This window comes from Topomyia yanbarensis, chromosome 2, assembly GCF_030247195.1.
Source record: "Topomyia yanbarensis strain Yona2022 chromosome 2, ASM3024719v1, whole genome shotgun sequence".
In the NCBI taxonomy this organism is placed as follows: domain Eukaryota; kingdom Metazoa; phylum Arthropoda; class Insecta; order Diptera; family Culicidae; genus Topomyia; species Topomyia yanbarensis.
Genome location: NC_080671.1, coordinates 390574449 through 390598503, shown reverse-complemented (window position 1 = coordinate 390598503; position 24055 = coordinate 390574449). Strand labels below are relative to the sequence as shown.

The 24055-nt window shown below is 36.3% G+C and overlaps 1 protein-coding gene across 3 annotated transcripts in view; it reads left to right on the top strand.

The window, feature by feature from the left end:
- The window catches only part of LOC131684773 (relaxin receptor 2-like), a 230600-nt gene that overhangs the window by 138109 nt on the left and 68436 nt on the right, over window positions 1-24055 (top strand). For 2 of the 3 annotated variants that reach the window (XM_058967912.1, XM_058967914.1), the window contains 7 exons: window positions 6247-6318; window positions 6492-6563; window positions 6628-6699; window positions 6764-6976; window positions 7050-7121; window positions 7227-7298; window positions 7379-7495. In XM_058967912.1, the coding sequence (XP_058823895.1) occupies window positions 6247-6318; window positions 6492-6563; window positions 6628-6699; window positions 6764-6976; window positions 7050-7121; window positions 7227-7298; window positions 7379-7495 (690 nt within the window). The remainder of the gene's footprint in view (window positions 1-6246; window positions 6319-6491; window positions 6564-6627; window positions 6700-6763; window positions 6977-7049; window positions 7122-7226; window positions 7299-7378; window positions 7496-24055) is intronic. The other variant, XM_058967913.1, reaches the window with a different exon arrangement.

The following is a 24055-nucleotide window of genomic DNA, read 5'->3' as shown; positions in this document are numbered from 1 at the left end:
ATCGCATTTACTGCAATTGAGTGAGTTTTTGGCAGCCCATTTTTGACCAAAGCTTCAGACAAATCAGATAGTAGCCAAAGGGGGAGGGGGCTACAGGGTAACCCAGTTACACCCATCCTCCGAATTTTTTGGTCGTGACGATCTGGCACACGGAAAAAAATTGTTCCCCGCATCGTGAATGAAGTGCCATGAATTCTGGAAGAATCACGTTTTTATGTTACGAAAACAGAGCCACCAACAAAAAATCATGGCTTTTATAATTATGTTCATTTTCCCTTCAGTAACACCTGCGTAACGCTTTCATTAGTGGAAATATTTGTTTTTATTTTGTGAACTTCAGTCAAGGTTTCCGCCAAGTTATTTCTAATTCGATTCTCAGTACGCGAACTTGTTCACAACTTTATGAACATTATTCATAAAACTAAAGGTTGACTCATATTTTTTTCATGGATATAGCTTATTTTATGAACATTAGTTCATAAAATAAAAATATTGTGGCTATTTTTGTGTAAACTATTTCACGAAATACGGAAAATTCTTCATGAATCCATTCAATCATCGTGAACTAATTCATGATCCCTAATATATTAGTCTCGGTCCAATATCCGTGCTCGTGAAATGGTTCACAAAATCATCAAATACTATTCATGTATTCGTGAACTGGTTCACGATACCTAGTATATTAGTTACGATCCAATAGCCGTGCTCGTAAAATGGTTCACGAAATCATGAAATATTATTCATGTATTCGTAAACTGGATGATGATGCCTAATATATAGTCACAGCTTATTATTCGCTTTCGTGAAAAAGTTCACGAAATCATAAAATAATATTCATGTATTCGTGAACTAATTCATGATTCCTAGTACATGATTCACGATTTGTCTTGTATATATTTGCTTGCTTGCGATATTTAGAAGATATATTAATCATTTACAATTTCATGCAACATGGTAATGAAATTTTTACGTGAACTCTCACAAAATTTGGAGTGTTATTCGTGGTATCATTTTTGTTCCATGCACTTTTCATGAAATACCCAGCTGCTAGCGATCAGTAATAGGTACGAGCAGTAGATATAAATAAAAATATTAGGACCTCGAACATCGTTATTCATGTGATAAGGTTCATTGTGATGTCCGGACAGAAAATGAAAACTGCACTGAGAACCCCAAATAGTGTGAGTGATATAGTTCACAGAACAAGATATCGCGTATGAGTCTTTTTTTATGATCCAGTTCATATTGTCACGTTTTTCCGAGAAAAAAACCGTTAGTAACCAAAAATAATAGATCACGATAAGGCGAAGAGAATTTACGAATACCATGATAAAACTGCTGATATCATGAACATTAGTTACATTAGTTAGTTCTTTGAAAATAAGCTCCAAAAATAAAATATCATGATAACATGAACAGCAATTACGAAAATCGAGACTAAGATCCTGAAATCATGAACATGAATTACTCTATTCGTGAATAAAATATCACGATAACATGAACAGAAGTTACAAAAAGCGCGATTAAGATCCTGAAATCATGAACACAAATCACACAAGTTGTTACAAAAATATTTAAAATCGTGACAAAGATCCTGAAATCATGAACATGATTCACTATACTCATGAAATCATGAACATTAATCCCGCTACCCGTCAGAATGAAATAGCAAGATTATAACAAAACACAATTTGTGTAACATATTGTGTTATAAATTAGGTCTCGTTAGTAGTTAAAATAACAGAAATTTATAACTAGTAACAATGCGAGATACAATTTAGAAATATTTCTGTTATGTGTTTCTGATCGGGTAATGTCACGAGAATTCACAATAATCGCGAATAAGCTCTTGAAATCATGAACAACGTTTGACTGTCGACTGCGTATTCCCAAATCATGAACAAGAATCACAACAAAAACTAAACATGTCCAGGGAACAACAGCAGTAGCCCAACCAAATATTCTAATGTAACGCATGAATACGAGGTTTATTATTCATAATTTCTGAAACTTGGTCACTGTTTTTGTGAATCGTTCAGCTCACGAAATCGTGACCTTTTGTTAATGAATTTATGAACGGATTTTATTCCGTGTATATACAGTGCGACTCAGCGGTGAAACCACGACTGGGTTTCAGAATGGTGCTAAAGATGACGACAACCGATTTTTGTAATCTTTTTGAAAACTGAACAAAAAAATTGTGGCGAACTTTTCGGTGCCATTCAATGTTCAATCACAAAATTGAATAAATTCATATCGTAAATATTTAATGCGCATACTTTTTCGATCGATTTACTTCTTTCTACAACACTAAGCAAATCATCAAAAAAAACTTTTGAGTAGAGTTTCACTTTTTCAAAAAAAAATATATTGGCTGAAGAACAGAACATTCGAGTCTGTTTACTTCAGCAATCGGCCCAAAAAGATCGTGCTAGTATAACACATAAATGATCTTTATCAGAATATCCATGTCTACTTTCTGTCAAAAGTTACGTAGGGGTGCCGACAACCAACCAGTAACCGACCACTTTAAATTCGTCATACACAGTTGCGTTTCGGCTTCGCCTCATCAGAAATCGACACTAACTTATTGTCGGAATAGATTACCACTTTGTGTTTCAATCGAACGACTGATCAAACGTGATGTCCCGTTCGAGCAGAAGTTCTGTTTATGCCAATGAGACACGGTGAAGCCGAAACTGAGCATAGCACTTTAAATTGGAAACGTTTGCTTTGCTCCTACGAACATATTTGCAAGCTGGAATAAAACACCCCATAGTTTTTTTTATTTTTAATAAGCATTTTTCGTCAAAAGATTTTATTGGGTAATTGTTTGCAAAATTAATCAAATCATAGAAATAATCAAAAGAAAGTCTGAATTATACCAAAGACAAATAATTTTTTTATAAAGTATCGATTTATTTGCTTAACAGAACTGATATTTAACCTTGGGGATTGAATTGGGTCATTAAGCCATATGCTGTTTTTAATTTATTCCAAAGCAGCTGACGATAAAGTTACGTAATCGAATTTTTTCCCCTCTTCTTGTACACGAAAAAACTAATATTTTTTTTATAAAATTTTATTATGACGACCGCACCTTCCATTGAACTACCCTGATCTTTATCCTTTTGCTGGGATTTTTTTTATACATTATATGATTTGTTTTGCACTCATATACAAGAATCGTAAAGTCATCACAACGCACTAGTTAAGATAAATTTTGAATAATGCGCATTCATACGGTATACCACTGTACGATTCCGATAAAAAATGCAAGCTTATACGATTTTTGTTGGTCATCCTTATACGACATCTGGTTAACTGGGATGATAAATATTCTGGTTCAAATGAAAATGAACGACCGAAAATAAAAATCGCAAGGATAGAACATGCTTCGCAAAACCCATTTTAAACATATTAGAATATAAAAATCGGAAATAAACTTCAAGCATAACAATCGGACAGAAATCCTTTAGCAGAAGAATCGCTTAAAAAGTTCTCACCCGTAAAACTCGGCAAGGATGAACCTCCAGTATAAAAATCGTTTAAAAATAAATAATTCGCTCGTAGGAGCATCCGTATGTCTTGATGTTAAAGATTAAAAGTTGGCTAACAAAAACTACTTTGTAAGAATCGGATGTATTTTTTCCGGTTTTTTTAGTGACGGTTTTTTTTTATCCGACTCTTACAAAAGAATGTCCCAGTCCGATTTTTATGCTTCAAGTTTATATTTGGTTTTTATATTCTAATATATTTGAAATGGGTTTTACGAAGCATGTTCTGTCCTTGCGACTTTTATTTTAGGTCGCTCAAATAAAAATAAAAATTGGATACGACTAAACGCATATCTTTCACTATACAATATTTTAGTGGTAATAAACTGACCAACATACATACATGATACACTAAACACTTGCTTAAGTTTGTATGATAACTTGTCATATTCAGTGGCGTAGCCAGAAGTTTGGTTTGGGGGGGGGGGTTTGATGAATATCGTTGTTTTTTTCGAAAACGCTAAAATTTAATGTAAGTTGGATAAATTAGTGAAAGTTCAGGAACAAAATTAGTCTAACAGATGCCTTTTATATTTTTTTTTGTAATATGTCAATAAAGTCAAAGAATCCAAATACAAGGTGCAATTTTAACAGTTCAAAAACTTTTCTAACGGTCAAGATCACATAATTTCGAACGTTGAAGGTTTAACAACTTCGAAGAAACTTTCCAACATAAAAAGCTCATATTTTAATATAATAATTTTGGTGATGAAAACTCCTAGAAGTGATTATGGAGAAGTAACTCTTTAAAAATTGCACGAGATTTGGTGTCTTTAGGAAAGTTATTTTATATTTTTATTTTATAGGCTTTCAGCTTTGAGCTGGTTTACCTCCAAGCAAAGTTATTGATGGCATTTTAAAAAACTTTGTAGAAAATATGAAGGCTACATAAATGCAATATATCGATATAGAATACAATATTCAAGAAATTTTCTTGAAGCCATTTTTTAATAAAACTTTAGAGACTACCTTGAATAGAATGTGAATTGTATTGCTTATACACAGCAGAAGAGATTTACCAATTACAGTAGGATAAGAATAACTCGTTTTAAAAGTTTTGTATCCTAGGGGCAGATCACTTCTGATGTATTTTTTAAAATCAGCGAAATTAAATGCATTTCTTTCCGTCAAAATAGAAATTCTTGAAATACATTATGTAACTATGTGCTGCGTGTAAGACATGAAAACCCTACAAAAATTTAGCCCTACATTCAACAAAACATCGCACAAAGTGAATCAGGACGTTTGTTAAACAAACTTTTCTGCGAGGGAGTTCAAAGTTGATGCAAAAATGGAAATGAAATGCATTTTTAAAAATTTGATACAAATTTGTTATACATTCCTAGATTGATCTGCCCCTAGTTTGTATCACATATGGTGGCTATTAAGTCAGACCGGGCTGAGTCGCAAAAACCTTAAAAAGAGATAATAATAACACTGGATAAATAATTTCTTCAGCTACATTCGGCTTTTAGCTAATTTGAAATATGTTACAATGAGCAAGAATTATACCAAAAATAATTTCAAATTTTAGTGTAATCGATGCTGCGATTCAAACTCGTTTTTCCCGAAATCAATACAATGCCACTTAGTCCGGTCTGACTTAACACCAACCATATAGTCTAATATATTTCAATATTCTGAACACACGGTCTTCTTCAAACATAGTTATGGAATGTCTTCAATAAAGTTTTTATTTTCGTTTTGATTATAGGGGCGTTAACCATTGGGTCTTTCTGTTCTTTTTTCAGGTTAGAAAAATTTCTATCCTTATGTGCGGGGATTGGGAATCGAATCTAGGTGAGATGCGTACAAGGCAATCGACTCACCAACTACGATTTGCCCGCTCCATTCGACAAAGTTGTTTGAAATAGCATTTTCGAAACTATTGCTGAAGGCATTGACTCTCGAACTAAATTTGTTTGAAGAAAATATACTTCATAATTACTTCTAGGAGGATTAACCTACAACATTATCTTATTAGAAGATGTGCTGCTTTACGTTGTAATATACTTCGTACAATACTAAACATCAAAAGTTGACAGTTCCGAAATACTGTGATCGGGACCGTAAACATTTTTTTCGAGCAGTAATTTTACTGTTCTTCACTATTAAAGCTTGCAAATCCAAAACGAATTCAACATTTTATTACACCATCCAATTGAACACTCAAATATACACCATTTATAGTCACTAATTTGAAATATTTTGAAATTTTATTGTTTACAATGCTGCTTAAAGGCTATTTATATAATTGATTACACATCAAAAATCAAATACTCATAAAAACCATTCCTGACCAAACGGAAAAAGCCCCAAACCCCCCTGGCTACGTCACTGGTCATACTCATAATGACTATATTTAACGGCTTAAATTCTGTATCTGTTTTTAAATTCTCCAACGAAAAGTTCATCCACACCGTATGCCCTTGGTATGCCGTTTATATAACCCACAAAACCTTTGTGGCAGAACTAATTCATAAAACCTGCAAGCGATTTATCCCATAACGACATAATAGGTATCAGATATCTCGTCTGCATTGGCACCTGTCATTGATTTTTACACTGCCTCAATGGCACACGTTCTCGAGCAACCAGTTAGCACCGACCCTATAAAACGTTCCGATTTTCCACCCTTGACCGAGCGCTGCCTGTTGAAAATTACCTTCTCTTATGTTATCTTCCACAGCCATCTGGATCAGAACAAATTAAAATCGCTTCCGGATATTTTCTTCCCACCGGGAACGTGGCTGCATACGCTGTAAGTACCTACAGTCCGTGCTACCATCGGAAGCACCCGATCCGTTTCGACATGCTTGTCGTTCCCAAATTGTCGAGAATGATATCGTAGCAAGCCTACATTCGACAAGTATCTGACATTTAATAATGAATAATTGTCGTTTGTTGTGCTTTTACCTTTTTCGTGTGTGTCAGGATTCTGAGCGGCAATCAGATCACGAAGCTGACTGCGGGAAACTTTCTCAACCTGTACTACCTCAAAGAGCTGTGAGTAACGTTTGCAGAATGAATTTCCTTCAATCTAATCAAGTTACCCATTTTAACATGCTAGAGATTTACGGGACAACCAAATTGAGTCGTTGGACGAAAACGTCTTTCGATCGTTGCAATCTTTGGAAATTTTGTACGTATGCCTCAATTTGGATTTTACTTTTATATCTAATTATTTGAATATTACTATCCCATAGGTATCTAAACAAAAACCGTTTGACGAGCCTGGACCGGGGGATGATACCGCGGATCAACTCACTGCGGACACTTTCGCTGGCTCAGAATCAAATCCGCACGGTCGCTGCGGATGCACTGGATCTGCCCATATTGGAGCATCTGTACCTGTCCGAAAACCAGATAAGCCTGGTCGTAAACGGCACATTTCGTAACCTACCGAATTTATTAGGATTGTAAGTATAGTGAGCCAGCTTGCGAAATTGATACCTTCACTAGGACGTCTATTTTCTCAACTATCTCGATTAGATTTTTAAACGACAACGCCATAAAACACTTCCAGCTCGGTTCGTTCGCTGGCATTCATAATCTCACTACCATGTAAGTATTAACCGATTTGTGACAGACCACATTTATTCTGAGCCTAAGTGATAAATCCTCCCGAAACTAAGCTATGTTTATTTGTTCGGGGCTTGTTCCAAGCAGGAATCTGAAGGGGAATAAATTCACCCGGATAGACAGACGGGTGCTGGAAAATCTCACCAACTTGAACTATATGTAAGTAGCTCCGGTTGGTCCTTTCATAAGAACAAAATCAAATGAGAGTATTTATGTCAGTGTGTTATGTTTGATTTCAGACACTTCTCCGAGTTTCACCACTGTAAGGCGGCTCTGCATGTGCGGGTCTGTGAACCCAGGGGTGATGGTATCAGTAGCAAGAGCCACTTGCTGGATAACCCGGTGCTTCGGGCAAGGTAGGTGAGTTGGGAGTGCATTGTGACGGGTGGTGTTAATGTACTGTATGTCATTTAGCTTAATATTATATCAAAACGCTTGAACAACATTGAATGGGTTTTTTGACAGATTGCCATAGACACTGAATTCAGCCAGGGGTAGTTTACTCAGTAAATTTGTAAGCTGATAGCAAAGTGACATTTGTTTTCAAACTTTCACGGATTATGTTCTGAGTCTCACCTAAGAAACGTAACTTTTGCCGAGATCTCATAGCGTTTATAATTTGTCTTGCGACTTATGCGTTCTGTTTGTCGCATCCAGTGTTGCTGAACTCGTAAAAATAACTCTTGTATTTCTCATTCGCGTGTTCTCATTGCGCCCAACACTCGTATCCGAGTGTTCTCCATGCATGCCTTTCTTTCGTTCACTCCCCAGCCGGGTAGAATTTCTGCGAGTGCCAGTCGGCCAAAAGCGACTCAAATTGCACATATTGAAACCCACTCTTTCGTTTGCACCCACCCACTGGCGCTCACTCCTACTGCTGCTACCACTCGTTCGAGCTCCCACTCGCCCATGCTCCCGCTCGCCCATGCTCCCACTCGTCCGTATTCCCACTCGTATCCTCTCGCACTCTTAAACGCGTTCGCCTTCACTCGCACTCTTGCAGTCGCTAGCGCTCTCGCTCCCACTCGCATTTCGTTTTTCGTTGGTAGACCAAGAATGTATGAAAATGAATTTATTCGGATATTTTATGTACAAAGTCTAATGGCATTTTCGGTTTTTCTTTGTGCTATACCGGTGTAGTGCAAAGAAAGAGATAGACTGATTACACCCAAGTTTGAATGAGTGTAGCACCGACTACACCGGTGTAGTGCACTGTCAAAAACGAATATGCCATAAGCCGCGGCTGTTTGAAAAACGATTTGCACAATACGTCTGGCTTTCGTCACCGGTACAGCACGTCATGGGAACGTCAAAATTAGTTATATGCAGTTAAATGGAGGTATTCACACACAACATCAACAGCACGGAATGCTTTGACGTACGGGAAGTGTGAACGAGAGGCGCATTCAACTTATCTTGATGGAACGACGACGTGGCGTTGACGGACATTTACGTTGATAGAAGCTAATGTATCGTCTGCATTGAGGTTGATATGACGCTGGTATAACGGAAAAGGAAAATAAACGCACCCGAATGAAATGCAGTTGCGTTAAAACGTAAATTTAAAAAAAAACTGCAAAATCGCTTGGATTCACATTTTTAAATATGTGGAACCTTAACATGTCAAATATATATAATTCCCCTCAATGCTGCATATATGCACTTCTTAAAATAATTAGTTTTTTGGTCAAATATACCTATATTGAAGTTTGAGATTTTTTGTGGGATACCCGTATAAATAAATACCATTCCAGAAATCTTCGGAACCATTTTCTAACTATTCATTTAATACTCACCATATTGGGAATACTACTGATACATTCCACCATTATAATTCAACTATTATACTACCATACTCATTTTAGTTTCCATTTCCAATACCTTCCTTGTATCCTGTATTGGAGATTTGTATACTACATTGTCCTTTGGCGCCAGAGGTTAATATTGCTCTGGTGGGCTTTGTTATTCGTATATCTGTTTTCCCTGCTCCGAAAATCTAGTTTAAGAAGGTCAAAAATCCTCGCTAACAATATTACGGAGATAGCTCAATTGGATAAAGTGTCAGTCCACTTAGTGTCAACGAAGCATTCTTCAGAAGATGGCGAGAGCAAAATAATATTTCATCAATCGATAGAATTGAAATGTTGAGAAGTTGGGGAAGAGATTTTTTTCTCCAGCTAATATTTTATCCATCGCTAAACCTAAAATATGCATGCCACCATAATCTGTATGGTTCTTGAATGGTATGTTGTCAAAATGTATATGGAAAACAGCATATTTTGATATGGTGACTGTTCTTACAACCCGTTGTTTGTATGGTCGAGTATGGAAAAATGACACTGGGTATGTTCGATATTATACTAGGCAATGGTTAATCTATTGTTGAACGAACCATATTGGAAATGATTTTGAAACGATTGATGCAATGGTTGGCATATGGTATTCATTTATGCGGGTAATGAAATGACAGGAACAGTTTTTATTGTCAAATATGTCACTGAAAAAATATATGCATAAATCGCTCAGATAATTTTCGTAAAATATCGAATTAAATAGTTACTACAAGAGTCAGTCCCATAAAAATAGGAAACCCCAAAGAAAACGGGACAAATATGCGATCATGGGTAGTATACATCTATGGCCATTCCTGGTATATATTGCATTAAATGAATCGGATATTCGGATTAAATACATGGTTTCGAGATAAACGTATTTAATGCGGTTCACTACAAAAATTCAAACCCATTAAGAAACATTGGCTTCTATAGATTATGTAGGTAGGAGATCGACTACCGTCATAAAGTGAATTGGTAAACATAAGGACTTAATTTATTGAATATTTCGTGACCAATTCCAATATACGCTGTCCTTGTCCTCCAAATTATGACGGAGAGCAAATCTATCAGCTGTAAGAAAAGTACTCTATGTGCTATATATAACAAAACATTAGTTCACAGTCCTAAATTGATACAACCAGCGGACTATATTAGATGAAATCTCTAGTGAATGATTTTGCACACTTTCCACTAACCTGAACTCTGCACTTTAAAAGTGTGAGTAGTCAAGCTGCTACTGAAAACTGCGAGCTGTCAAAACACATGTATTTGAAGTTATAGAGATGGTACTCTCATAGACAGGCCAGTCGAACTCACCAGTCTATGAGATATTTTTTTTAGTAGAATGTTAAGTGCGTAATACGGCTCGAATGGAGTTTTTGTGCCACAAGCAATACTTGCATTAAAATAGTAATTTTTACTTGCTCGTCAACTCCTCACGTTGGCTTTTCCCAGATAACGAATTAACTGGTTTATTTTGCCTATTGGTATTTTCCCGAATGGGTTGTTTTGCCGAATTAAGTATAAAAAGTTATTTTCAATGGCAATTAAATAGTATAAAGTATGATTCAATCACAGAGAACAGACGTCCATCTTCAGCATTCAACTTGTGTAAAATCTCTAACGGTTTCGAAGGTAGTTGGGATATCCAAACCAGGTGCGCTACTGTCGTCATGTTTTTTCGTGGCTGAGTTCGACAGAATTGACAGCGGTTACTCCTCATCCCAGTCAAACTAGTCCGGTACCGGTTCGGACTTCCAGCATGAATTCCAGCTCAAATGCAACAACCGATAGAGTCGGAATCGGTTGTTTTCTTTGAGCAAGATTCCATACTGAATCCATTCAGGATTTCGAACCGGTTCCGGAATGGATTTGACGGATAGTTGGGATAGGTTGGTGTGGCGGCGCCAGTGTTTATCGTATATTAATTCAAATGTTTACACACGTTTTTTAAATACTTTTGTTCGATCATGGATGTCTGTTCTCTGTGATTCAATATTTAAATTTGACAAAAAGCATGCATGTGGGATGATAAATTATAGAACTAATAGTCAAAATGTAAAGAATAGTTAAGGTAACTATTAAAATCAAACTTTAAATGAAAATAGTTTCTCTTTGAGCGTTTTGGTGGAATGCTGAAAATGAAAATTTTGAAAATGCTGAATTTAAATTAAAATGCCTAATGAAATGAAATATCTCTGAATTAATTCCTACTATCGTGATGCACTTGCTTCTCTTATTCATACACATAATCTTAGGTTTAGATCATTTCAATAAGTATATACCAAAGTTTTATAAATCTGTACTGAGATTTGAACATGACTGAACAACATTGTTTTCGGTAATACTGATTCTTCTAGATGAAAAAACAGTTTGCACAATACTGTTCAAATAATTACTCACGATAATTTACTATATATTAGTGGGACGGAACCTAATTCCATTTACCGTCTTAGTAAAATTGGTAGTAGCAGATTAGATTTTTTTTACTTTTTTCAATAAAATATATTAAATTCGTGTTTCCAATTTTCATTGTTCAAAAAAGAAACTATCCTTAAAAAGCTTTAGGTTTTATTGCTGGATATCACATACATGCTTCCCTTCTGCCCAGAAGTGCGTAATATACGCCCTTTACTTCTGCTCAGTAGTGTATAATCGGTACAAAAATGCAAACCCATTAGCCAGCATGGACTTTTATAGAATATGTGGTATTATTTCCTTAACCCTCCGGAAGTCGCACTTATGGCCCACTGAACGAGCAGCCGCTGTTGCTCTAAGAAGCTTTTCAGAGCAGTTTGCACTCAGTACACTAGCGCGACTTCCGCAAGGTTCAGGGGTTGCCTGGTGTAGTGGGTAAAAAACATAAATGTTTTTTTATTCGTTTAATTGTTAGTTAGTAACCTCTAGAAAAGCCCAGTGCAATCCTCTAGAAAAGCCCGGTGCAATCTCTGTGTAGTCGATGAACTAAGGTAAAATGGAATACAAAAATCTTCCTCGTTATTTTGAAGAAAAGTGAACGAATTTTATTTTTCGGTTTTTTTATGCTATTTTCCGAAATTCCAACTGTTCTATATTTTTTTTGGTTCATCGAGTAACTACAAGTCTATGTTTTAAAAATCTTATTCAATTTCCTATTTCAGACAATTGTATCAAGAGTTATCATGTCCTCCGCCGCATTCCTCGACATGGAAATGGTTTAACGTCTTCTTTTGGAACGCTCGTATGTGTGGCTTTGCCTGACTGAAAATTTTTCATTCATAATGAATATATACATGAACCTTAACGAGAGGTTCATTGTCACCTTGCCATCAAAATCGTATAACAAAATTACTTTCAGTTTGAGCACTTTACAGTAGACGCCCCTTAAAAGACAAGTTTTTTTAAGACACCGCACTTATAATTTGTTTACATATTTAAAAAAAATATATTTAATTTGTTCTTTAAATACGACCGGTATAAACCTGTATAGACAGATAACGTATGTATGCAATGACAATTTAATGCGAACGCGCGCACTGTTAGTTAAGTTAGTTTTTGCTTGCATTGTTCTAGGATTTCATCAGAATGCCGTACCTAATCCCTTCGCTCCTTTACGAGCGCTCCCAGTTGCTAAAAGAGTGTATACGAGCTGTTCTAATAAACATCTTCAGAGCTGTAAAGAGTGCTTAGCACACGGGAGTGGGTGGCATGCAGTGAAAACTCGCAGCCGAGGAGTCTTATCATGGGAACCCACTCGCCTTTAGAGCTAAAATCTAGCGAGCCGACAAGAGTGCGAGTGACACACGAGCCTATAGCGAAGGCAGATAATTCACATGAATCAAGCATATTTGCCGCTCGTGCCGATCGTCACATATTTGAGAGTTCTTCGAAAACGTGTGTACAGCAGTAGAGAGCATACAGTGTTAGTCTCGCGCTCGCTGGCGAACGAGGAGGGTGTGTTGGCTTCTCGCTCTTTTAGCAACACTGGTCGCATCCTTTTATGTCTTATTCAATCATAAATATCAACACGAATTTCTCGGGAGAACAAATATGTGCTGATAATTACTAGAGGATTATTTACACGCATGAGAAGATTGTTTCAGTTATGTTGGGAGATTATCACGATTATGAAACAAATTTTTGGATTGCACCTGGGTTTGTCACCTCTTCAGATTTGACGCAGAGAACGATCTTCGCATCTACAGGTTTCACGTCGATTTCTTCCAGCCAAGCTAGTGTAAATTGGGGTTACTACTTTAGTTTAGATTTATTTTGTCCGACTGACCCTTAGGGTCAAGGTAGCCAACATGCATCTACTAAGGATTTCAAAGCAAGCAAAATGAAAAACAAATAAACTTCATTTCAACTTTAGCCCTCAAAAAGGTAAGCTAAAATTGTCGCTTCAAGAATAATCCCCAGTTCGGTCTTGACCATCGTACGAGACAGTCTACTTCTATTGGTTCTGCTTATCGACACATCAAAGGTTATCTCTCTATTGTTTCGAAAGATCTATATATCCAAACAAAAGGTTATTGTTTGCTGCTGAAGTTTTTTTTCACAACCGTGCTGACGGGTAAGTGCGAGAAAATGATCCACGATCCGGGAGGAGGAGGTCCATCTACATCATTTGGCTCTCGATTCGAGTGGTTAAACAACAACGAAATCGATAATAACGACACACTCAAGGCCCAGAGACAAAAAACAAAAAAACGACTGGCAAATCGAGAAGCCACGAACGAGACGCAGGATAGATGGCAAAAATAATGGCCCCAGATATCTAATTCTTTCGCGGGTAGATCCAGAAACGAGTATGAAAAACGTTTCCCCTTTTTCATAAAGAAGGCGATTGATGCAATTACTCCGAATGTGAGGATCACTAGAATACAAGACGGAACACTTCTGCTTCAAACGGTGGACAAACAACAGGCAGATAAATTATTAAAGCAAAGTTTATTAGGAAACCAGATAAAAATTAAAATTACCGATCACCCCACACTGAATACTACGAAAGGAACATTCAGCTGCTACGACCCTAAATTCCTAACGGACAAGGAAATTCTAGAAGGATTGAGTGACTCCCATGTCGTGTGGATCCAGCGAATAAAACGAAAGAACAGTAATAAAGAGTTGGAAGATACTTCAGTATTTGTACTGACCTTCAATTTAAGCTATTTACCAGATTCAATCGATGTCGGTTTCTACCCATGCAGAGTAAGACAATATGTTCCAACACCGATTAGATGCATGAACTGCCTTAAGTTTGGACACAAAAAAGATCGTTGCCGTGGAAATAGGATCTGCGCCAACTATGCTGAGCTCTACCACGATGAAACTAAGTGTAAACAAGAAGATAGATGTGTTAACTGTCGTGGCTCTCATTCCGCATTAAGCAGAGAGTGCCCTGTTTTCATGGATGAATTCGAAATCCAACGAATCCGAGTCACTGATCGCGTTAACATGAAAGATGCGAGAAGAAAACGAAGGCCCCTGCCGTATTCGTTCCCCAGCTGAACCAAAGCTTCTCCGAGGTCGTGAGGCACCGCACCAATGATATGAACGTTCAAAGCTTCAAGCAGCCCCAGTCACAAAATATCCCGGACCAAACACTCCATCATCATAAGAAACAATCACCTGGAACAACACCACCATCAGGATTACATGAAAATCAAGAGACGCAGATACGAAGTCCTACAGACAGAAACAACCAGCTACATCAGCCGATCACCAGTAACACGATCGACAACTACAACGACCAGTCGATCCAACAAAAAGAGAAGACCCCGAAGCAACAAATACAACCCCAACCCAACAAGCAATCAGACGGAACAACACTACGACCAGAGATAAGACAAGAGACGACAACAATAGCAATGAGATGCGAAACGGATAGCGACAATCAGCTATACTAACCGATTTCGAATACAACTAATGGAGTAAACACACACGAACGAACGCAAGGTACAAACAATGAAAGCACATATGACAGAGACAGAAACATAACTGAAACCATTTATGATAGTACGATAACGATGAACCCCTTAACTACACCAGCAAACAGTTTTGACATAGTATACCAAGCAGTTAGAAACTCAATATTCCTCAATGACCCCCCCCCCGATCAATGAACGCTACCGCTAGGGATACTAGCTCACCACTAATTTTTATCTTATGAACCCTACAATTATACAGTGGAATACGAACGGCTTCTATAACAAATTCAATTAAATTAAGTTATTGGTCAATGAACTCAATCCGTATGTGCTATGCATACAAGAAACACACTTCGATCACTCGAAAAAACAAACTTTGAAAAATTTCTGTATCTATTATTCAATTGATAATTTCCACCTCCGCGCTTCTGGAGGCGTAGCAATCTGTGTCCACGAGAACTATCATTCTATTGAGATACCTTTAAACGCGAACCTTCAAGCAGTGGCAGTTAAAGTATTTTACCCATTAGAGTTGACTATGTGTAACCTGTATTTACCGCCTAACACAGACATAGCCAAATCAGACATTCAAAACCTTATCAATCAACTAAATCCTCCTATTTTATTCACTACGGATGCTAATGCACATAATATAATGTGGGGCTCTCAAAAAGATGATTGTCGCGGAAAACTCATTGAATCGCTCATTGAAGATAATGATCTAAATCTTTTAAATGACGGTTCAAATACACATTATTCCTTGGCGAATAACTCATATTCAGCAATCGATCTTTCCTTCGGGTCTCCTTGCTTACCAACACATTTTAAATGGACCATACATTCAGACTTATGCTCTAGTGATCATTTCCCAATTATTATCTCACCACTGAAGTGTTCCTTGCAAATAAGCAGACGTCCGAGGTGGATAACGTCAGCCGCAGACTGGAAAGCTTTCCAAGATCAAATATCGGCAAATATTGCTCCAGAGAACGATGTGAAAATTAAAGTCAAAACGTTTTTTAAAACCATTGTTAACGCGGCTCAAAACTCTATCCCTAAAACCTCGTCAACTGTCAAAAGAATTAAACCCCCTTGCTGGAATCAAGAAATTGCACAGGCAATTAGAGAACGGAAAAAAGAGTTACGAAAATACAACAAATATATGACTACAGAAAATGAGATGTCATACAAACTAGCGAAGGCCAAAGCTTGTAGAACGATACATGCAGCGCAAAAAGAATCCTGGCAGAAATTTGTTTCCTCAATTTCCCTGAATACGCCTTCTAAAGAAATTTGGTCTAAAATACAAAAAATATCCGGAAAATTGGCACCCCAATTCATAACTTCTTTGAAGATCGATAACTCAATAATAACAGACACCCAAAGTATAGCCGAGGAATTAGCTAATCCTTTGCCTTTACGTCCAGTTCTCAAAATTACATCGCACAGTTTCTTCAGTTCAAAGCACAATCGGAAAAAGTAGACCCTATTGGAATATTGCCAGATCGGTGCCCAGAACTCAACCATCCTTTCACCATGAATGAACTAGACAATGCTCTGCAAAGCTGTAGTGGATCTTCCCCAGGACCTGATAATATTCAGTATGACATGATTAAAAACCTTACTGTTGACGTAAAATACTACCTCCTAGAAATGTATAATGAACGCTGGACACAGCAGAAATTCTCCAAAGAGTGGCAAGAGTCCTTGATTATCCCAATAAAAAAAACCTTTTAAAAATGCATTAAATCCTTCCAACTACCGTCCAATCTCCCTAACATCATGTTTGTGTAAAGTCATGGAGAGAATGATAAACAAACGTCTTGTATGGCATCTTGAATCACAAAATTTTTTCGATCCCAACCAGTCCGGTTTTCGAAAATACAGAAGCACACTTGATAGTATAGTTTCCCTCGATTCGGCCATCCAAGAAGCTTTTGCTGCAAGAGAGCATTCAGTCTGCATATTTTTTTTGACATAGAAAAAGCCTATGACATGACATGGAGGCTTAACATAATCAAACACCTATCGGATCAAGGCGCCATCGCCACTGGGAATATGTTGGCATTTGTTAAACATTTTCTGCAGAATAGAACCTTCAGAGTTTCATTGGGAAATATATATTCATCCGTTCACACGCAAGAGAACGGGATACCCCAAGGGTCAGTTTTGAGCGTTACTTTATTTTTGGTAGCAATTAACTCAATAAAATCATGCTTTGCTCCCCCTATCCTCCGCTCGATTTTCGCAGATGATTTGGTAGCATTTTTGAGTGGGAAGTCAATGATAGAAATCCAACAAACTTTACAGAACCTGTTAAACCAACTTAACACATGGTGCATGGAGACGGGCTTCAAATTTTCGGTTTCCAAGACCAAAATCATTCATTTTTGCAAATTGACCAGCTGCAATTCTGATCCAGCACTATATTTAAATGGGAAAAAAATTGAGGTCGTAAATACCCACAAGTGCCTTGGTATGATATTCGATAACAAATTGAACTGGGATCGCCATATACGACAGTTGAAGGCAAACGCGCTTGGCGCGTTAAAAATTTTGCGTACACTGTCCAATACAAATTGGGGAAGTGACCGAAAAACACTGCTAATATTACACAGAACACTAGTGGTCTCTAAACTTGACTATGGATCCGTAATATATTGCACAGCTAGGAAGACGTTATTAAACCAACTCAACTCAGTCCACCACCAAGGAATTCGTCTTGCAACGGGAGCTTTCCGGACAAGTCCCACAACAAGTCTGTTGGTAGATGCTGGAGTAATGTCGTTGAAATTACGAAGAGACTTTCAAACGTTGACATATGGAATCAGGATCATATCGTTAGAAAACCATCCCCTCCACCTAATACTAAAGAATCAGATCAATAATTTCAAACAGACGAAAAAACGTCACTTCGCTGCTCGCTTCGATACTACTCGACAACTATATAATTTTAACATATCGAATATTCAAAACAGAAATTTTCACGCTATTCCGCCATGGAGCGGTCAAAATATACGAATCGATTACTCGTTGACCACTCATCGCAAAGACATTTCACCGTGTGCTGTATTTAGATCAGAGTTTAACAGAATACGTGAACGTTATAAAAATTATTATTTCATCCAGTGGCGTAGCCAGAAATTTGGTTTGGAGGGGGTTTTGATGAAAGTCGCAATTTTTTTTGAAAAAATCTTAAAATTTAATATGAGTTTGATAAATTATTGAAAACTCAAAAACATAAGTAGTCTAACAGACGTCATTCCAGTCTACAAACAAGAAGGATCAACATGGAACAGTTTTCAAACCTCTATAGATTATTTTCTTGTATAATATGTCAATGTAGTCAAACATTGCGATCTTTTAAAGTGGGATAAATGATCTAAAAAATTTTCAACGTTCGGGAAGTTATCAACATAAAACAACGCCTGCTTTGATATAGAAATTTTAGTGATTAACTCTCATAGAGGTAATTATGGTGAATTAATTTTTCAAAAATATTAAGAGACATGGTGCCTTCAGCAAAGTTTTTGATAATGTCATTTCAAACAATTTTGTTGAAAATATGAAGGCTACTGAATTCAACATATAGGGATTTAAATGAACTGGGCATGCTATATTTCTCTTAGTGAAGAAAAATTTAGGTGAAAACTATTTTTTTCTGCGCTACGGATAAAATTGTTTGAAACAATCATTGCGAGTTGAGAACACAAAACCTATAACTGAATTATGGATGGATGGAACTGAAACTTGCGTTTCGACTTCATATCATCATAATCCGACACAAACTTGGTGGGCGGACTAAGCTAGCGCCGAATTGAAGCTAGCTCCTGAAAATGGAATCACTCTTTGTGTTTTTGAGTCCTTTTAATAACTGGGAATTATTTGTTTTAAATCCAGTTCCCTTATTTTTTTGTAAGCTTCAAAGGCACCTTGAACACAATGTGAATTTATTATTTAATTACCACAGAAGAGATTTATCAAATACAGTAATTTCAGAATAACTTGTTGTAAAGGTTTTCTACTACTATCTTTCGATACTCTGAATATGTGGGATATTTATGTCTTTGACAAAGTTGTTTGAAATAGCACTTTCGAAAACTTTGCTGGAGACATTAAGTCTCGACCCAAATTTGGTTGAAGAGTAATTCTTGTCTATAATTACTTCTAGGAGGATTAACCGTCAACATTATTCTATCAGCAGATGAACAGTTTTACGTTTTGAAATTCTTCAATATTACTTAACATCGAAATTTAGCAGTTTCGAATGAATGTGATCGTGACCGTTAAAAATTTATCGAGCATTAATTTTACTTTTCTTCACAACTTGCAGTACTAGTACGTAGCACACAAAATTTTAGTACGCCATTTATTGCATCCTGCTAAGAGGCTATTCATATAGTTGATAATACAACAAAAATCCAATGCTCATAAAACCGATCCTAACCTGCTAGAGACAAAATTACATCAGCTTTCAACAAGTTTCTGAAATATTATTCTTGTTGTTAACCATATTGAATTGTTGTCTAAACTCTACACAATCTAAAAAATACATTTTCGGCAAATGTTGAAATGTATGTAAGTTTTCGGTAAACAAGCTTATGTTTTATATGCAATCAACCTATTCAAATTTAGATTCCCATTCGAAAAATTGTCTCTAATCCATATTTTGAAGCATCTTTCCAAAAATGAGCTCATAATAATTCAGACAGTTATTTTATTTTACATTGAAGTTATTTGACAACTATGGGATTTTGCCTAAGAGATAAGTTACAAGATCCCCTTCCCACAATTTTCCAAAAGTTCTCATGACGCTTTAAACACAGTTCTCAATGTAGTGATCAGAGACTATTTTTCCAAAAATATTTTGTAGAATATTAAATTAAATTCGTCAGTATCAATTTTTTTTTCAATCCAATTAATTTTGGTTTGGGGAGGTTTTAACCCCCAAAACCCCCCTGGCTACGCCACTGATTTCATCTATACTGACGGTTCGAAAATTGGTGAATCAGTTGGATTTGCGATATACAGCCAAAATTATGGATATAAAAGGAGTCTACCAAAAGTTTGTTCAATCTTCACGGCTGAAATGATAGCAATTGAAGAGGCAGTGAAATCTGCAATTGTGCAAAGAATCCACGACTTGTTGAACTCTCCCCAATATAAACTCAAAAACCCAGTTTTTCTTTGGGTGCCTTCGCATAAGAAAATTGAAGGAAATGAGAAGGGTGATCGTTTGGCAAAAGAATCTCTAGATGAGCAGGAAATGCAGGTTGCAACAACAACTTACGATGCCACTAAACCGCGAAAGCTATAATCAAATCGAAATGTGGTAACGAATGGTTAGATGTCACCGACAATAAACTTAGAAATATCAAAGCCATAACTCAAGAATGGATCTCCTCTAATCGGAAACATAGAAGAGAAGCCGTCGTTCTTTCACGATTACGGATAGGGCATACCAGATTGACTCATAGTTACCTATTTAACCAAGACCCTACTCCTCATTGTGAAGAGTGTGATGTACCACTAACAGTGAATCATTTAATGTTCCTTTGTAAAAAATATCAGCTACAGCGAAATACTTTCAAAATAACAGAACAAGCTTTAGGAGATAACTCACAAATGATTGATAGCGTCATGGAATATTTAAAAGAGATCCAATTATACTCAGAAATATAAAAGTAAATATTCGCACTGTAGGGAATAGCGAGAGTTTAATGATATTTAACATATTGTAAGCAGATTCCATTATATTTTGTATTTCTAGTAGTTTTTAATTAGTATTAGTTTCAACTTTGTATACAAAAGTAATCAGGCGCTGATAGCCTATGAAATGCTGAGTGCCTTTAAATCATATAAATAAATAAATAACAATAATCCCTCCTAAGCTCCAATGCAATCAAAAGCCTCTTTTTTGTTCTTTTATCAATGAGAGAATCGAAAGCCCGAAAACGCGCACTCATTTGTATTTCAAATTACAAGTTCATTGAAATAAGAGAACTGTAACTAGTCGGGCCTCTCAGATCCCTTGCCTTTTTGAGGGTTAGGAAACAATAGCCCGCAATCCTCTAAAGTTTTAATTATAGTTTCCAGTAAGTCGCTTAATATAGTTTAAATAAGTCACCTTCCTTTCATTTAACTTCATTACTTTACTGTAGCTGCAACTTACGTGCTGTTACTATTTGGCGAAAAGCGGGTGGTCTTTCTCGAGCAGCAAACAGCGATTCTCAGCTGTTACTTACCCGATCAGAAAATATCAAGAAAATATCAAAATTATTTCTTGATTTGATATTTATATCATATAACCATATAATTTTGATATATGTTTGGAACGAATTAAGACTAAATTAAAATTATATCATGTTTTGATTTGTCAATAATTATATCAAATAATATATCATATTTATATCAACCATATCGTATCTTTTCAACATAGTATGTACAACAAAATATTATCTCTCCAAGACAGTTTGACAAAGCTATAACGATATCATCAGAGATGGATCCTCCCAAGAACTGGCTCCAAATCGCATTACTAGAGGTCTTGTCTTATCATATGTTGGAATGTAAATACATAAGATAATGTACGCTTTGTAAAGCTACTCGATGATTACAGATCACAACAGAGAAAATGTTCCGATGTAGTGCCACGAAGCAGCAAGTAGTTTTAAAGATTTGATTAGCTGGGTTTCGGCATATGACAAGCTGAAAGAGCAACACTTGGTCTGACTTGAAGAGGAATGGAAGAAAAACCTGTAACAAGTGCAGGTAAACTACTAAAGAAGAGTCAAAGAGAGAAGAACATGCGAAAGAATAGGAACATGCATTTTAAGGGATCATCCATAAATGACGTAGCATTATATGGGGTAGGGGGAGTTTTTAATTTTGTGATGTTGTGTGACGACAGGAAGGTAGGGGGTCATGTCATGCTACGTAGTTTTTTTAAAGGGGAATAGGTGTTGACCTGATATCACGACAATCATACCCGTTTCATCTAACATAGTTTTTTTTTATTCTTTACGGGGTCGGGGGGGGGGGGGGGGGGTAGAGTTACCGTCAAGCTACGTAATTACCAGGTATTTAGAGGTTTGTGACGAAATGCTACGATGGGGGAGGGGGATGTTATAAATCACCCAACAAATGCTACGTCATTTATGGATGGTCCCGTAAAACTATGAAGGATGTGAAGTGAAAAACAGGAACGCCTTCGAAAAAAAATAAATGAACCACGTGTCGGTTTTCACGGTAAAGATGGACACGTCTATCATTACCAGGACACATGTTAGTGAACTCGGGTGATTCGTAGTTATACTGCCTAAGCTCGACCCTCATTAACTGTTCTAATGACCCTGTCACTTCTAGTTTTCCGACCTGTTTACTTCACATCCTTGCTCTCACTTGAATACTATGGCTCTAATTTTCATAACCTTCCCTACCCAGTAATCTCTAGCTAATTGAATGTCGTTAAAATGTAAAAAAGTAAATGAACAAATTTTAAAATTATATGCTGAACTAACAGGGAGTTCTAACAAGTAGCTGCGTCGGTAATAAAAATTATAAAATTCGTAATACAGGGAAATTAAATGCACATTTTTTGAGAGACACTTGTACTAAAGAGAATAATGAATTATCTTTCACAAGAAAATATTTGATTTCTTAATTAAAAATAATTAAAAAAATTGATTTTTGTGATAAAATTCTGATATTTTCAGATATATTTACTGCGCTCAATTAGATATAAAATATCTTAAATATCCGTTTGTGTGATATAAATATTTTATCAAACCAAGATACAACCAAAATACATTATACTAAAAAGACTGAGATATAATAAGATATAACCGATACATTTTCTTGGTATAAAAACTTGATATTTTAACAACTATCCAGCTATATTTTATATCAAACAGAGATATATATTTTGCCGTGATATAATATCTTATTTTGATATAATTTTGATGTGAATTTCTGATCGGGTAACGAGTTGAGCTTTGCTCCTTCCTAGCGACTGTGTGGACGAATGCACCCCTCAAAGAAAATCCCGGAATACAGAGCAGTGCAATACACCGCTGATCGGACCGTTTCATTTTCCTTGGTTCTTAGCTGTGAATAGAAATGCTAGTTCCTCCACAGCGAGACTGGTTGGTGCTTTCGGATATTTTGCGGTTAGGCAGAAGAGAAAAAGCAATCCGACAAAACCATAAACAAACAAAATTTACAGCTAAATTTGAGCAGCACAAAACTGCGATGGGTATTAAGTTCTACCATTACATTGCACTCTAAGGTGGTTGTTAGTACTCTGGAAGAAAGAGAGCATACCCAACATTTTATCGACCAATCGCTTTGTTTTGAAATTAAGTTTGGTTTCAGCACACACAACTAGAAAAAATGTCTAAATTTTGGATTTTTTCTAGCTGTGTTTAAATTCGAGCATCAAAAACGTTTGCGTTTGATTTTAATTTTTAATGTTGAATTTTGCGACACACGTAATTTTACTCCACATATGGTGCTTGTTTAAAATGTTGAAGGGTGTAATATTGTGGTACTGCGCGTGGCAAGTACACCTTTCTTGTAAAATTAAACAGAACACGGTTTGTTAGATTGTGGCAAGTTTGGAATTACGTCAACGATAAAATTTAGATTTTTTTTGGTGTGCATATTACTGTTTCATTTAAGCTATATTCCCTGGTCATTAAACATCTCTTGGGTCAAAGTGTTACGAAACGCAACAACCCTAAATATAGCTTTTGACTGAATCATTCAATATTGATTATTAGAATACCATTATAAAGCCTTACCCAATATTTAGCATTTTGTATGTCTAGTTCCTTTAAAACAGAGCGTTTTTGTGGAAGATAGTCGTTTTATTGCAACTTAAATGCAACGTTCTAGGGTTAATTTCCTTTCATTTAGTTTTGTTTATATTCAGATTTTACATACATCGGAGCCTTTGGGTATTACCATTTGTGTAGAAACGAACTGCTGACCTTATAGTTAGTGCATCCGATTTAAATTTTTTTGATCATCTTTCTATTTTCATCCGTTGCAATATTTCAAATTTTTTCGTGCTATGAAATATTCTATAAAAACGCAACGGTAAAACTAAATTACGGAGGCTCAATCTCCGATATTGCACTTGTTCTTTCTCCGATACATTTCTCTGTTAGCA